At 34.8% G+C, this 17916-nt stretch overlaps 3 protein-coding genes across 3 annotated transcripts; 1 reads left to right on the top strand and 2 right to left on the bottom strand.

Annotated features, from left to right (window-relative positions):
• Positions 1–382: 382 nt before the first annotated feature.
• On the bottom strand, positions 383–2503 carry TRIADDRAFT_37535 (expressed hypothetical protein; the record flags this gene model as incomplete). The annotated part of the gene is made up of 5 exons (XM_002111452.1): positions 383–1086; positions 1176–1293; positions 1480–1594; positions 2063–2240; positions 2344–2503. 5 exons carry the CDS (start codon positions 2501–2503, stop codon positions 1016–1018), a joined length of 642 nt encoding a protein of 213 aa, XP_002111488.1. The 3' UTR covers positions 383–1015.
• A 5642-nt stretch (positions 2504–8145) lies between these two features.
• Positions 8146–11043, bottom strand: TRIADDRAFT_55556 (uncharacterized protein; the record flags this gene model as incomplete). Its single annotated transcript, XM_002111451.1, has 2 exons — positions 8146–8190; positions 9277–11043. 2 exons carry the CDS (start codon positions 11041–11043, stop codon positions 8146–8148), a joined length of 1812 nt encoding a protein of 603 aa, XP_002111487.1.
• A 4861-nt stretch (positions 11044–15904) lies between these two features.
• On the top strand, positions 15905–17393 carry TRIADDRAFT_55555 (uncharacterized protein; the record flags this gene model as incomplete). Its single annotated transcript, XM_002111943.1, has 2 exons — positions 15905–16034; positions 16927–17393. The coding sequence occupies 2 exons, from the start codon at positions 15905–15907 to the stop codon at positions 17391–17393; spliced, it is 597 nt and encodes a 198-aa protein (XP_002111979.1).
• Between the last annotated feature and the right edge of the window lie 523 nt (positions 17394–17916).

Genomic DNA, 17916 nt, shown 5'->3' with positions numbered 1-17916 from the left:
ATACGGTATATGTCCTCGAGCTCATACGAGTTGATAGTCTAATATGCTAAACGTAGCATTACGGTTTATCTTGTACATAAAATGATATTTGCAGTATATTACACCTACTGATACATTACAGGCTAATAACGCTGCTCTACGATAACTAATATACTGTACATCCAGTAGAAATTTCACTTGCGATCAGGTTCTAGAGTTAGCCAAGGCATTTTCTTCAACTCTAGTATATTAGACAGGAATGCCTATCTAAATGGTTGTACATATTGCCGTATCTAGCAATCATGCAACGCCGATGCACTGTCAAAGTACGCTAAATTATACACCTAGTAAGTTATAATCTACGGTGCAAAAATAATAAAATCTCATAGAAGGTAATTTTATTCGGTATTGCAAGAATACAAATATAAGTATACCGTTTGTTGTTACAGATTTACGGTGAATTGTAAAGTCTGCGATGACAGCTATGTTAGTTCGGCGGAAAAATAACCGAAATAAGTACATTACAACAGTAAACTAATCAAGGCATAATTAAATTCTACAAAAACCCAACCTTAGCTCTTAAATACCATAGAAAGTATCTTAATGTCGTGATACGACTAGAATATTTCCGAGATTTGTTTGAAATGATTACAACACACTGTAGCAATCGGTTAAAGCGATAAACTATATCACAGAGAATAGGCAATGATCATTTTTAAAGGCCGCAGTTGGAGCTGATAAGTATTTGACAGTACTGATTCCAGTACTCAATTTAAAATTGTCTTATTATTATAACGAAATACTACTGCGTGCTACGGCGAAAGCATAAACTAGACGAGGTATACAGTATAAAATTGAATGTAGCTACGATTATTGGAAAGGCTTCTAAAATTAGCTTATCTTTACATTACAGTAACACAGTAAGGTCATAAAATCGGTTTAAGGAGATAGATTTGTAACAATGAATATCTTGATCGAATACAGTAAATATATGATGGTTGATGTTAATCGATTTAAATAAAGTACATGCTCAATTTTACGAGGCCCAGGCCTCCAATTCAGCTAATTCTTCATCTGCTTCTGGTTTAGGCTTGGCCTTTTGTTTCACTAAACAACATAGAATAATCTCGGTCAATCGACTAATAATCCATTGAACGATTGAATAGAATGATTTGCGACTACTAAAATTAGCGTACCTGTTGGTAGTTCATCGGATGGTACAGTCGGTAATTGAACTTCAGGCTTCTCAACGTCAAGCAATTCTGAGTCTAATTCTTCTTGTTCTAATTCCTCAAGTTCGGCATTTAATTCATCCTGTATTGGTGAGTTATTAAGAGAAAAATTGAGGCAGAAATAGCACCGATAACACTAGTGTTTATTGAAGTAGTCACAGTATCCTTTTATTTATAGTCTTATCATGCTTGTTCAATATGGATCAAGATAGTAGATATGTTTTCAACAAGACTATGGAAATTTAATTGTGATAAAATTGCCTCATACCTCGTCTAGATCTTGACCAAAGCCTATGCCAGTGGAAATGGCGTTTGAAATTTCATTAGCAACCTCTTGTTGCTCAGCAATATCATCCATTAGGTCATGTACATCGTCGGCATTCCTATTTTATAAGAATTACGAATGGTTATAGTAACGTTCTCAAAGTTATCTTATTTAGCATTAACGACGCTACGATATAAAAATTTTCATGTAGGAGATGATAATATTCAAAATTTTCCATAAACTACTGAGGATAATGTTAAAATTGATTGTAGCGCAGTAATTCAATTTTTCGACATTATCGTCAAATTGTTGTGATTCATTATTAGCGGAATATGTTGTCATGACTCTGCAAAGCCCGATCGCACTTATATCGTCCATTTCATTGCTAGTATAGTAACGTGCCACTCATACCGAGATGATTAGGACGCAACTGTTGAAATGAACTTAGTTTGATACTTGATCGGTCGGTTACTAGTTTGAAGCTAGAGTACTATTCGTTTCTATTGCAAGGTCCTAGCAAATTTTTACAGTACAGTATGTACTGATCGTCGTTATTCATTGGGCTAGATTAGTGAAATGTACTTACAGTTGTTGATGAGCCGATTTTAGGGCCTTAGCGGCGAAACCCATCGTCTTTAGGACTTCAGTGTTCGTATTGGCATTTTCTAAAGCCTCACGTTGATATTCAATCGTTGATAATGTGCCATCTATCTGGCCTAATTGCTTTTCCAATCTTTTCTTACGTTTAAGTGCATTTAAGGCCGCTACAAAATGAAATCAATATTACCATCATGGATTAGCTATTTCCAATTTGGCTTTAATAACGAAAGATTCATACATCATTACATTATATTAACGGCAGCTGACCTCGTTTGTTCGTTCGAACATGCTTTTTGATGATAGTGATTTCGCTATCGATTTTCCCTTCGATGTATGAGGATTTTTTCTCGAGCATTTCCTCAGTTTCTCGCAACTTTTGAATAGCATCGGAAGTAGTTGGTGGTCCACCCTGCTTCTTCTTGCCCATGCCGAACATTTTTTGTATTTGATCCATGATTTTAAACTTCCTTTTGATGTTTCAGGTGGTAAGACGTTGACAAATGTGGTGAAACTTTTCGGTCGTCGGTAAGGTGTAGGAGGAATACAGTCAGTTACAGTGAGTGGAACTAGGCCGCTTCAAACATGCCAACACATTAATAAGGTTCTAGCAAAGAATGGGAGTAGGGAACAGTGCTGTACGGTACAGTGTACAGTGTACAGTACAATATCGCTTTGGTGCCGTATCTACAATACAGTGTACTGTACGGTACTGTCATGTAGGCCTGAGAAAGGTTCGGTTCGGTCCAATACCTTTATGAACCTATACTGTACTGTACAGTACAGTATAGTGTCATCACTGTCATGTCATGTACTGTACGTCCAGTACTGTAGGAAAGAATTTTTTAGCCATTTTTAGTACTGTACACTAGTCTATGCTACAGTACTGTACGGTAGGATTGGGACTAGAAGTACTGTAGAACGGCACTGTACACTGTAGAGGGCGCAGGGACACTGATTACAAAATTTCTAAAAATAAAATTGAAATCATTTCATCGGCGTAGGTGGTCAGACCAGACCGGACGGACTTTGAAGCAGTCAGACGGATCTGATCTGATTGCGCAAGCGCTTCAGTACCCGAATAGATCCGGTCACATTCATACGAGAAGAATGAATTCATTCATTTTTGCCCACACGAAGCATTCAATGCTGATTTGAATGATATAAGAATGAATTCTGTAAGTTACTCAATTTCTAGAAATGTCATTCAAGATATTCCTTGTGAAGTACAGTATAATGTTATTATGGTACAAAATGCTGTTTGAATGATATAAGTACTCAATGCTGATTTGAATGATATAAGAATGAATTCTGTAAGTTACTCAATTTCTAGAAATGTCATTCAAGATATTCCTTGTGAAGTACAGTATAATGTTATTATGGTACAAAATGCTGTTTGAATGATATAAGAATGAATTCTGTAAGTTACTCAATTTCTAGAAATGTCATTCAAGATATTCCTTGTGAAGTACAGTATAATGTTATTATGGTACAAAATGCTGTTTGAATGATATAAGAATGAATTCTGTAAGTTACTCAATTTCTAGAAATGTCATTCAAGATATTCCTTGTGAAGTACAGTATAATTTTATTATGGTACAAAATGCTGTTTGAATGATATAAGAATGAATTCTGTAAGTTACTCAATTTCTAGAAATGTCATTTCAAGATATTCCTTGTGAAGTACAGTATAATGTTATTATGGTACATAATGCTCTCTGAGTATTGCTATAATATTATGATACAGATGCCACACCCATGCGTTTTGATAGGATTCCTTTTAATAAAAATATTTATATATTTTATTTGTGATGTCAATATTTTTGTTACTAAAGTCATATCATTCCAATCCAAATCTAGTACTTTACTTCCTTATTATATTGTTGTGTTGATTGCATAGAAGTACTGTACAGAATTGGATCGGTCAGTTCTTTGGTCACTGGTTACTCTATGTATATTGACTGTAATTTTCACTACTGTAGTACAGTATACAGCACACCTCTGCAATCTGCATTAAAGTACATTATGATCCTTTTCCAAATCCAAATATTATATGTGGGCATTTTTCAACCAAATCCGGTCAATTTTTCATATGTGTACAGTATTAAATCTCGACAATACTAGTACTTTAATGACTAGCGACAGTGGCCAGGCCAGGCCAGGCCGAATGTCAGAGAGAGTACTGTACATTAGATGGGTCGCTCAACAGCATACTGTACTCTACTTGAAGTGTGTGGCAATTAAACCAGTTAAACCATGATTTTTTTTTTCTTTCTTCCCGATCAAAGTACAGTATGGCGCGTAAGTCTCTCCTCTCCTCTCCTCTTTACTTTCTGCTGTAATTTCCGGTAGTCCGATCTACTCTCCTCCCTTACTATATAATCCCCGATTCTATCGTAAGAGAGAGGAGTAGATTAGAGAAAGGGAGTCGAGAATGTAGAGAGATGGCTACGGTGGAAAAATAGGAACGTTTTTACTTGAGTAGTCCCTTATGCAAGGCTGTAGTGATATCAACATTCAAGTAGCGTAATCTTCCATATCATCGACTTCCATATCGACTACTACACGGTACAGTGCACACCGCATAGTTCTTACGTCCCGTACAAAAAGCACTAATAAGGTTTAATGAAGAGGAAGGAAATTGCAAAACACTGATGAATACCGATCATCATTAAGCAGGATGGCGAAGCCTGTCATTGTTTATTGTTTCCAGATCGATTTTTGAGTCAACACTATTAATTATAAATAATCAAAAAATAAACTCGATGTCGACTTTCAAAAATTTATTGAAGACACCTAGCTTAAAATTCTATCAGTGATAATACCATATTCGGATGGCCTGGTTTCAATCACATTTCAGAGCTAATTGATTCATTTTGTTTAATAACTGTATTAACATTAAAATTAAATTAATTAAAATTATTTTCATTGTTATCAAGGACTTTAAGGGATCAGACATAGTTATGACTTGTGAGACAGTGACGTAAAAAAGTTATTAAAATGGCTAATGTTAATGCCGCGACGACGTATTAACGCGTTGATAGCTATTTTCTTGTTTGTACTATTGTGAACTTCATTAAATTTGCCTCCCCTTTTTTATAATAGATCCCTAAACAAAATCTTGTATAGAACCCCTACTGGGTGAGTGCCGTTTGTGTTCGAGTTATAAAAGTTTTAAGCCTATTTTTTTTTTTAAATTGAATCTTTCCTAGTCCCTACCACTGTTTCTAGGATGGTAAAATTTGACGGATTTGCTGTGTATTAACTACAGTATATCATTTACAATAACAGCAATAGAATGCATTTGCATAGTATTTGTACCTTTTTATTTGCTCCAATAAAATGCGAGTATACAGTATATTGCCATGAAAAGTTATTTCGCTTAACTCACCGACTCCTAGAAGGTAAAAGAGGCAAGACTGACAGTAATGGACGGTTTTAAAAGTTTATCTAATAAATGAGAGCCAATTTATTTTTATTAAGACGGAATACATTGGATTAAATCCCCAATTTTTAAATTATATTCTATTACGGTATTTTTATTTACGTAGAGGTTGATCACACTACATGTTACGCGATATTATAATTAATTGTCAATTGCTGAAATAATTCTTGCAATACGAGTACTTACGCTAGTGTCAGCAAAAGTTTAAAATCTACTGATATAATATCTTACTCTGCAACGTAACAATCCAAAATAGACGTATTACGATACTCAAAAATTGCGTATTGATTGTGGGAGATAGAAACTGCACATTCCTACAATCTCATTAAAACACAGAACTTATGTTACGAACGTAACATAATACAACTATGAAACCTCTGTTAAAAATACTAAAAGTTGATTCTAGAACTATACGACTTTGCACCCATCGTTAGTCCAATCGTGAAATACAATCAGCTCTTAAAAATTAGTTCATCCATTGCGGTCAAAATGATTGAATTAACTACTTTTTATAGTCCGTCTATAATATCGTACTATTTACCAATCACATGCTCAGCACGCTGTAAACTCCAAATATGTTAAAAATTTTGACCCTTTCTATTCACATTCGTACTTGGCGATTCGGTTACATACGACGTATGGTATACCAAAGGCTGATGTGTTTATTTGAAAGATGTTATGATTTCAAGACTTTTTATATGACCAACGCATAGAACTTGACGTACAGCTGAAGGTGGCAATAATTAGTTGATTTAATGATCATCACATATGCACTTCGTACATTGTTGTGGTATAGACTATGCCATTTTATGAAGATTGTTACCTACAAGCATAAAGAGTAATTGTAACTGATAGTCATGAGCCTCACCATCTTGCTGTCTATAGACCCCATCTGATCGTGTACGCCCGAGTGTAAATTGCATAATACGTGTATAGAAGTTATCAAATAATTATACGCTTACCACGCATTTTAAGACAGTATATAATAACATTACGTCTTGTTTGTAAACGTATATGCTGTATTATATAATTCTACTTTAATATAAATAGTTACTGGAACTCATTACGATAATCATAGTTATGTAAAATAATTGTAACGGGTGGAGATTTCCTCAACATAAGTTATGCAGATTATCCGGCTAAGTATAACATTGTGTTATGTAGTCAGTAAATAAACAGGTTATACGTTATTATTGAATAACAAACATTTAAAAAGCTTTCATTGACCTTTTAAATTTCCATATAGAGGTAAAAATCAGAATATAGACATTGAATAGTTAAGACATGCAAATTTACTGTTCTTGTCAGGGATATATAATTAGTAGCTAATAAAATGATAACGTGATATCTGACTGGCGATTGGCCTTTTCTTCTCTATAGAGATGCGTATAAAAAATTAATTCATCATTTTTAGATGCATTATATTATTTTACTTCTACAATTACATTAAACAATACTAAGCGGAGAGGTCATCGTTATAAGCTAACGCACTCATCTTCTAACTTACGCTACTAGACCTAAGGAAGAAGAAAAAAATTTACATCTCGTATGCTAACGTACAGTTCGTAACTTCCTGAGCGGCTGGATAAAGATTACCGTAAATTTGGATTAAACACCGTACTATATCATACAACGATTTAATTTTATAATAATAAAAACTATACTACTAGTCATGGAAGTAGTTTGTAATTTTCCATATTACTGCTTATTGGACTGTATCCCAGAGTTACCTAAAAAAACACCTAAGTATTTGACACCTATCAGATGGATCTAGAGCAAGTAATGTAGAGTTAATAATGATGATAGGAACAATTTGAGATTAAGAAAATGAAAAGTCACTCATTTTTATTTTTATATTGGAATAATATCATATGATAGCTATAGTTAGCACACTGTGACGTGTCTTATAGTGAGCGTTCAACATCTATCAGATGGATCTACTGTATAGTATAACAAGTAATATCGTGCTAGCGTACTATAGAAATAATTTCAGATCAAGAAAAAGAAAAGTTTTTCATTTTTGACTCTTTTCATGGAATAACATCATATGACTGAGAAGCTGTTGTCAATTTGCCAAAGGTTATTCAAAGTCATATAGTATGACATGGTTGATTACAATATAGATCGAAATTTACATCAAAAAAATAACCGTTTTAATTACTATGCTTCTTTCTTTATGTAAATATCGAGGTTAGCGATCATTATTCCTGTCTCATATAATATGCAATAATTAGCATAATATTTTGTTAAAATCTGTGGCACAAAGGAGTATTTTTGTTTCTTAGCTAGGCTAATAAACCGGTATATTCGCGAATCTCAGTGATGGGCATAGAGGAAATGATCATGGTCTGTAAATGATCAAAGACCGGCTTGACGTTTTTTGCATATACTGTATATTTCTATCTATCAACAATAATATATACTGTACAGTAATTAATAATTAAATAAATTATCACATAGAGTACCGTAGAAACACCAAGCAGCCTACATATATAGCTTGATAGTTGAATTTTGTAAGATAAACTGTCTGTGCTTCAACTATAATCACGCCTTTATTGTTAATAGTGTAATGTATTAAAATAATCGCATGTTTTTAATGAATTGATCGACAATAAAGGTGTAAATGTTTAAGGGAGTGAAGCAAGTCCAATAATAAAATTTGCAACTCTAAACTATCGAATATATAAAAATAATTATTTAAGATATACTTCATGAACCTAGAAATAATCTCATGCCAACTATATCGTACGTGTATCGTTGGATTGCCCTGAAATTAATCAACACGTATTATGTATGATCCAAAATTAGATAAAGTACGCGGCCGCGACTACTCTATAGATGTCAATTGCAGATGAAGATAAATTTTGTTAAATATCTTGTTTCGATATTGAGTAACGCATTTTAAATTGCAAGGACTTCAACAAAAGTTTCACATGTAAACTTTCGCTACATTGCTTATATGGAAAGCGTGTTTCTAATATTATTACTACGACTGATCCATGAATTCTAGAGATATGGCAAAATTAATACATTCTCGTATGTGTATGTGAAAATTAAAGACACGTGAATAATAAGGTAACAGTGAATTTTGAGGTTAGAAGCACGAGAAAAGCATGCTAGGTTCATTTTATTATCGAACCATACTTGTGTTACACTAGTTGTGTATGCTGTTGTATTATTACGATATATATATTTACGTATAGTACACATGCATACTGGATACATTAATTATACGTACGGAAGAAATATTATGGATACTACATTAAATTTCGATTACTAATAGATACGGCAAAAACGACGGCATTAGTTATTGGTGAATTAGCACAAAAATTATATAACATATTAACCATATAGACATGCAATTTTATCATTTGATACATATCATCACCGTAATCTTACCGCTACAACAGATTTTAAGAATGTACATAATTAACATTTTTCTAAATTTTACCCAAAGAGTTTTATATCGAATATTAAAGTACGATCATATTGTACGGTATTAAGTATATATATATATATATATATACTTTTAACATGTGTTAAGTAATATCTAATGGAAAAGTTCATAAAAATTTCGTATTTTATACACTGATAAGTATCAATGAATTGATGTATCATTAAAAAGTAGCCCAAATTAAAAATACATTCAATTAAGAACATTCTTCAGAGCCACAGTAGTAAACACTGAATGTGCAATCATTAAATGAGCATGATTCGAACATGGAAGGTGGTATTAAGTTACCGTTCGAGACATTTACCTTGGTCTGTGAGCCTAGGTAATACACATTGATGTCGCAATTATCAAATACTGATGAACCTAGACTATTTTCCATACTAGTAAAATTGAGAGAATTCCTTTGTTTATCGTCTTGGTCTATCCTTGATTTCTTAGTCACTATGATATCTGTCAAATTATTAGCATGATCGCTTATCCTTTTTCCGTTAGTATTTGGTTGATCGACGTTATCGTTATTAAGAGGGGAATCTTTGAGTATGATAGCAGTACTGTTGGTGTTGTTGATTATTTTGTTACCGTTTTGCAAAGTAATCAACTTAGGGTCTGTAATGGGAAGAATCTGAACGACGTTATTAGGGCGATCAGGTTGTCTTTTCAATTTATTGTTACCATCATCAACCGTGTCAGACGGAGATAGAGCAGATACTAAATTACTAGATTTGTCTTGTTCTGTCCGAGCTTTATCGGAAATTGAGTTTATGGATGTAGAAATGTTGGAATCTTGTTTAGAATGCGATATAGCTGAATCATGACTGCATGGTTTGACCTCATTATTTGAATTGGCTTTATTCATAATGCCATTGATTGAAAATATGCCGGATCTTACCGTAGATGGAGACGATGTAGCGGTGGATAAAGGATACTGATTGCTTGTTGCGTTGCTAGTAGTTGATGTAGACCTAAATGATGACGAGCATTCGATGCAGCCTTGACCTCTCTTTGACATGGTATCGCTACGTCGAGTACTATCATCTTCTGTGCTATTTTGGTTGGAGAGATTTCTTCGCGTAGGTGAAGGGCTATCTGAAGGGCTGGGCTCATCAGGCCGCGGTAAAAGCATTGGCAAATGGCGCTGACCTAGACTGATTGCTGAGCCATTTACTTGTTTTTTGCTAACAAATTCGTGATAAATTTCATCAGCGCGCTCACACATTTCTTTTAGCATTACTGCAAGTCTATTTTTGCCGACCGGTTGAGAATGAAAGCTAAGTAACCCGCTTGATTTAATGGGTCTTCTATAGAATGGGCCATGTCTTGGCACGATTGACAGATAAACTTCATAGCAATGGTAAACTCGACTGTTCATATCACGAGCATATAATTTTATATCATTACTTTGCTCTTTACGACGGAAAATGGTGGATAAACTGGGAGCTTTTTCTGCCTCTTTAGCACCGTTGCTATCGTTGATAGAGCGGATAAAGCGGACATATTTACCCAAATTGTCAGACCCGATTTCAAATTGGTTAGCATCTAGTGTACGATGAGAGTCGACATTTCGAATGGTAAACAATTTACTGTTATAAAAGAAGACGGTATTTTGCAATGTCCATGAGGTTGCATCTCCTAATACAGCAGTTTGCCATAGTTTTGACTCATCAATACTGGATACTTTTAGCCTTTTCTTGATGGGGTCATTGGAAATGTTAGCTACTTGTTCGATACGCTTCTTCAGTGCATCATGGAATGAAGTGAAACGTTCATCTTTCTCATCTAAGAAATTTTTATCAGTAACACCTTTATCTCGCATGTGACGAAGAAGAGCATACAACAGTAAGTATAAGCTGCGTGCAGGATATGGGCCACCATCTTGGCGACGAGTCTCATGAATGTATCGTGTTAACCATTCATTTAATTCGCTAACACTCATCTGCGATAACTCCTTGACATTTTCGTTGTTTTTTTCATTGAGTTGCTTACGCCAAGACTCCCAATTTTCAACAGCCCACTTGGTTGAGCGCTGTGTGTTATCCACTTTTCGGGCATAATCACTTTCAGAAAAGAGCATTTTCAAAGGTGGTTGATGATCGCACGATAAAACGGCAGTATGATGGAAAATGATGACAGCGACGATGGTTGTCTAATGAATTTTTTTGCCTCTTGCCCCTGCCGCTCACTTGCTCTCTATATCATTTGGCAGTCAGCAGCACTACAGTATGCTTCCAAGTGGTTTTTATTTTTTGCTAGTTTGCATACCTTTGTTTCACCTTTCATTGGTACTAGTTACGCAAGCGTATTTGCATTTGGATTGACCCCAATATCTGCAGATTGTGACCCCTGAAAAATGGTGAAAAACAATTTTAGCATGATTTTAGCACGATTACTATGAAAATAAGCTACGTGACGTTTTCTCCTTCAACAATTCATTGAATACAATTACGCATAATAAATAAATAGAAAGACAATGTCGATTGAATTGACTGTATTGTATTGATGGAGTGACTGCCGCTCAGCACTCGACAATGACATCCACTGTCAGTCAGAGATTCAGCGACAGCCAGTCACCAGTTGATCCCCACTGTAGACTTGTAGTGTACAGTGTACAGTACTGTAGGTCAAGCACCGGACAAGCGTTTTTCACTGTAGATTGCCAGTACAGTGATATCACACTTAACATACAGTACTATACTACTGTATGCATGTAGTCCAAGAGTAATAATCGCGACCAACACATACTAACCACTGTGCTCATCCATTACTGTACATCATGTCAATTCACTGACGATACACCACACAATCAACTAGAGTATAATGATCATAATACTATAGCACACTATCAGCGTTAACGCCCTCTCCAAAAGAACTCCGGACATCCACTGCTGAAGACGTTTACTCAATCATTGTCCAAATCAATTCAAAGAAAAAATTAAAATTTCATAATTCATCATGATGAAAATAGATATGCACCAGTATTATTCACCAAAAGGTGCTATCCATTCCGTTGTTGCTTGAACGACGGACACACGCACAAACATTCCAATTGAACGATACAGCAAGTGAAAAATCCACTTGACACACTTTGAAAAGAATTCATTAAGGAGAGGCGAAATCCATTTGCCCAGTATCTCAGTTAAGGTTTAGCAAGCGTCAATGCTATTCATAGATATTAATTAATTAATTTTATTTTATTATTTTCCTGATTGTTGCTACTGCATTGTAAAATCAAAGTTTTCAACATTTGTACTGTAAAAACACAGTACAGTCTGTACCTAGTACCGATCGACTCCGTAGTACCATGCTCATCGTGCATAGTACTACTTAGTCTGTCCGTACTAGGTTGTACATTTACATGTAGTACAGTATACAGTACGCTAGCCCTGATCATTTTAAGTAATTTATGCAACATGATCAGGGCTACTGTACGCTCGTATAACGTCATCGCTTCATTGCTAGCCTTTAAATTGGAAGGATTTCTGCATCTCGAAGTAAATACTTGTTCAGTACTGTTTCTGAATTCCCACACTTGCTGGACAAAGTCTAATGCCATGCAGTGAGAGAGAGAGGAAAAAGTAAAAACTATCGTTTACACTCACTCGACTTTGCATAAGAAAAAGTCCCTGTTTATAAGGTCATCATGAGACGACGACCTTTTCCCCAAAAAAAAATAAATACGGTACGGTACAATTGATACTTTTAATAGGTCCCAATCAGGCTTGAAAATACTGTATAAATGACTTGGACTTTACCAACTGGTGAGTTCAGGACAAGAGTGGCAACTGGCAAGCGGATGAGTGCAATCAGAGGCTAGTGCTAGTACACACTCTACTGTACTCTACTGTGCACAGTTAGCAGACTCATGAGTCATGACTTACGGGAAATGCACAAGGTCAAAAGCAATACGAGATAAAAGAAAAAGCGACCCCGTCAAAAGCACGCTGATATCATACAGTACCGTGACCATATTTTTCTTTCTTTTGATTTAATTCCACGGAATACTCTACTCTACAATATACTGTCCTATTTTAATTTAATTTTCGCAATGGCTCTATCTACTATACAATGTACAGTATCCTGTATGACACAAATTACACCGTTCAAATTCATGTTATGGCATATAGTATATTGATATATAACATATACACCATCAATAGACTCATGGACGACTAGATGGTATATCCAGCAGTCCTAGATTAAGTGAAGACTAATCGGAGTGGGGATACACAACACTACTTTACCGTACTGTGTATTTGTGAAAATGTTTGCTTTTGACCCCTAACCACAACATCCGACAATAAGGCAACCTTGAGTAAGAAGAAATTAATTCGAACTAGGCAATCCAATCCTACAATTCAATAAACTAATTGAATGAAGCTCTCAACAAAGCCTTCACCAATCGAATCAAATGTTGAACTATTGTACCGATTAAAAGTATGAACGTAGATGTTTTACTGCTTAGGTTACAGTTCAATAAATTCAATTAAATTTCATTCATTTTCAAAACGTACGGTACTTGATCATAAGGAAAGTCAAGAAACGTTCCGCAAGTTGCCACGTGTTATAAGCATGAAGATAACGTCTATAGCGTATACTGTATTTGACGCTCAGTTGCAATTATAATATTCAATCCCAAGCTCGTTATTCTTCGTGTAGTTTCAGTGGGGACTTCATAGCGGATTTTTTTCATAAAACTGTTCATAGCACGATCCTAAATAGTACCGCTTCGAGTAACACACTCGGACAGTACAGCGTACTGTATACTGTAGGTAGTGAATGGTTCTCAAAAGTGAACAGCGCTCGATGGAGATATACGTATTCATAACATACTGTATATTGTATAATACTAAGGATGTATATCTAGGAATAATCCTCCATGTGTACCGTGAACAGGTATAGGTGTAATTTAACTGATAAGTCTAGTTCGAGCCACAAAAACTTTTAGTATACGAGCGCACTCATCAATTTCATTCATTTCGTTAACCCAAAATCTACGTAGACTGTACAGTTGATAACAGTAACAAAGATATCAGAAATGACTATCATCTCATTCGAATCATCCCTTTACATTGCATGTCCTTAAAGTAAAGTACCAAGCACAAGTAGAGTGCACGAAATATAACAAGCGAAGCATCTACTAGTATAGAAATAAAGAGTAGTAAATTCGTAGGGTTCAAATATTAATATACTGTACACTGTACAGTATATTTATATACAAATGTTCTAGGATAAGACCGAATTGGGGAGAGCCTAGGTTTGCCCCATATCAATTTGCCAATGCTTGAATTCCTCTTTTGATCGTGTAATCCTAGCGTTGACAAAATCAACCTTACCGATAGCTTCATCAAAGCAAAATTCAATGGTCGATGCCCGAATTTCTTGTTTTTATCCGTACATAACGAATATTAACCAATGACATTCTTTTTACAGACATGAACTACAGTACAGACTAGTCTATGAATGACCATGATACAGACAGATTACACATTATTACAGAATACTGAATGCATAGTGATGATTTAGTGTTCTATATCCCCACTCCAATAAAGAAAATCGAATACAATCTATGTCTGTATATCAATTACACACATAGGACTACTAAATGGAAGCATCTAACAGTAGTAATCCATTAGTAATCCAAAATCAACATTGTACAATAATGTTTTGCGGCTGCGCCATGATCGTTATGAAGTTTGGATTGATTTACCGTCAAACAGTCAAACAAAACAAAATACAAAACACAAAGCCTTATACTGTACAGTAGTTTTCCGCGCCGTCGCTCATCGGCCGTTACGTCGTTATGACGTTGCTAACGTCGTAAACAGGACTATTTCCCTGGTACTGTACATACAGTACTGTACGTAAGTGTGCATACTTCATTCATTCAGGCCACAGTACTTTTTACTGTACTGTACGCACTGATAACTACGTACTGTACTGTAAGTGCTCATACCTAACTTTATCGTACAGAAGAGAGTCTTACCTTTATAACCAACAGCATGATATGTACCATACAGTACACTGTGCAGCAATACAGTGTAAGTACTGTAGCATTGACGTAGTCTAAAAAAAAATTAATACAGTAATAATAAATAATCTCCAATAAAAATAAAAATAAATAAAAACTGAAGTCATTCAATTCGCGACTGAACAGATTGAAGCAGTTTTGCGCCGGAGTACAATATACAATTTACAACTTATGTCGTAACAGTTCTGAACTATAACGTTTGAACGGATTTAAAAGCTAAGAATTACTGGAACTAAACTTTGAAAGTACAGTACAGTAAGTTGCTAAAATGAATTGAACTGATTCTGTCGATTATTGTGCAATCTTCATTTTTAAAATCTTTTTCAATTTTTTTTTCTCTGTTTGGGTGTTATCGTACTGTACTACTATAGTTTAATGTACAGTTACTTTGTAGTTAATGATAGTGTATTGTCTTGTAAATGTTATTTCGACGCATTTTCAACCTCTTTTTGCTTTTACTAAGTAGTACAGTAACTCAAACTTACTATATAGCATCGTATTACTTCAAATTCGACTGGCTGATGTAATATTACGACATTTTGTCTTTATTTTACTTTTTTTTCTTCCTCATACCGCGTATGCTCAGTGAAATGAATATTTCTGAAATTGTTTTGCCATGGCATCTAAGCCTGTATTGGCATCATAATTTTGAATATTTATTTTATGTAATCTCAAGCGTAAATCATCTAAACGTTACTGATCATTATCGCTGCACTGTCCGTTCTTTGAAGTTTCTGAAAACTGTTTTTGGATAGTGGTTGATGACGATAGTGTACAGTACTGTACAGTACTATTACGATGAATAATATACATTGTAAATTCAATTCAATATCATTAAGCAGTACCGTACATAAAGTTAATGATAAAATGTTCAATGTTATCGTTAGGAGCAATCATACACATTAAAATGTTGTGGCAAAGTCTGTCATCATACCTGTGGGATCAAAGTAGCACAGAAGATGCTTCCAATCATCGGGTAAATGTCAGCCTTACAGAAGAAGATGATTGGATCCTTGTTGTGAAAAAGGAGAACAAAGGTAGGAAGACGTATTTTACGTTAATGCATTGTTTTCTTTCACGGCGCACAATCAATAAAGAGTCTGTTATTACAGTGCCGCCGCTAATACGGTACAGTATAGACTACAGTTCAGTACAGTAGTACGTACAGTACTGTAGTGTACTGTATTACAATACTATAGATGACTGGGCCAGCATACTGTACACTGTACAGTACAGTACAGTATAGTATAAAATTGTTTATACGATACAGCACAGTAGTAAACTGAGTACACAATTATTAAAGGAACTTTACACTAAATACAAACAAACTACACAGTGCACAACATAAGGACTATGGACTACCAAGACCGAAGATCAATACAGTAATCTCAACGGTCTCAAGGTCACATTCTGTACATTTAATGTTTATTCCTTTCAAGGCAGCAAAGTGGATAGACGATATGTATATTGTAGTATCGAATCGTGTAAGAACTTCGCTGTAATAGAAGTACAGAAGTAAAATAATTCTATTAATTATAATTAATTAATTAATTAATTATAACAACGACTGTAATAGTGGAAGTCATTCGTCTTATATCGATTGAAATATTAAAAATTGATAATAGTGACTTTCTGATTGACCAATAATTGGAACCGGTAGTTGCTAAGAATAATTTTTAAATTAATCAATGCATTCAGCTGACTCAACAGAATTCAATATATGGCTACATAGTCTATGCAAATTAGAATCAGTGCCGAGCCGGTATAGTGTATTTGGCTTGCCACGTCAATTTTATTTCAGAATAGATAATGCATTAGTAGACTGTTGCAAAAATGGAAATAAACGTCGATCAAAAATATGTGCATCAACTAAAGTATAGATGCGGATACTATCTCACAACGAACGTTCATTTCGTATTTCTGTTATAGACTTAGAAGAGGTCAGCAATGAAGATCAACTGGTTAAAAATCGCAAGGAAAAAGAGAGTGGTTGGCTTTTAACACCTCCGCCTTGCTTTGATGGTCATGTAATGGAAGAGCTTTCCGTCAGTCCATTTGAAGACTTGCTCATAGAGCATCCAAGCATGTCAATCTATCGACGAATTGATAGCTCTGCCAGTATCAGGAATAATTTAGATCACGATTTCGCAGCTAGCTTGGCCAATTCGGGTGATAATAACACCCATGAAGATACCCACGAACAATCAAGATCCCGATCTATAGAACTTTACATGGATCGTGAATTAAATAAAAAATCTGACCGATTCAACTATATACGAAAAGCACGGGACCTAAATGTGAAGAGATCACTAACATTTAGTAAAGCTAATTCACGATCATATAGCAACTCGTGGTCAAGGCGTCATTGCTTTACCAACTTCTCTTATAGACGCTAGGGTAGACATTAGCGTGTAATATCAATGTTTTCTTTGCTTGTTTATGAGCCATTTTTATTGTTATTTTAATATGGCATGTAGTCAAGTGAATATATCCCATTTCCTTTCCTTTCGATTGCTATGTTAACCTTAAACTATACAGATTAAAGATTATGCGATTTGTTTGGTGACGATACAATAATTGGGTAATTGTGCACACTTATTGGAAGATATAAGAGTACCGCTAAAAATAAGTAACATGTTATAATTTTATCATCGAAATTATAAAAAAAATCTCGTAAAGTTGACAATGTACGTATTTATTGTTATTATGGATTTATGTCCACTTAGTGCATTTGGGTATTAAAATAAGACTTGGTTTTACTTGTTACAGTAAACTTTTATGTCTCATAGCCGACATGAGACCCAAGGTTACTGTAGTTGCAAGCACTGTAAATTCTTACATGAAAAAGAATTGCCTCTTATGTAGAATTAATATCGATCAAAAATTCAACATGCATATTTATTTAAAGAAAATGTTATG

The sequence above is a fragment of the Trichoplax adhaerens genome, genomic scaffold (genome assembly GCF_000150275.1).
Source record: "Trichoplax adhaerens TRIADscaffold_4 genomic scaffold, whole genome shotgun sequence".
Classification (NCBI taxonomy): Eukaryota; Metazoa; Placozoa; class Uniplacotomia; order Trichoplacea; family Trichoplacidae; genus Trichoplax; species Trichoplax adhaerens.
The sequence above is the reverse complement of the archived record's forward strand: the minus strand, read 5'-3'. Positions and strand labels throughout refer to the sequence as shown.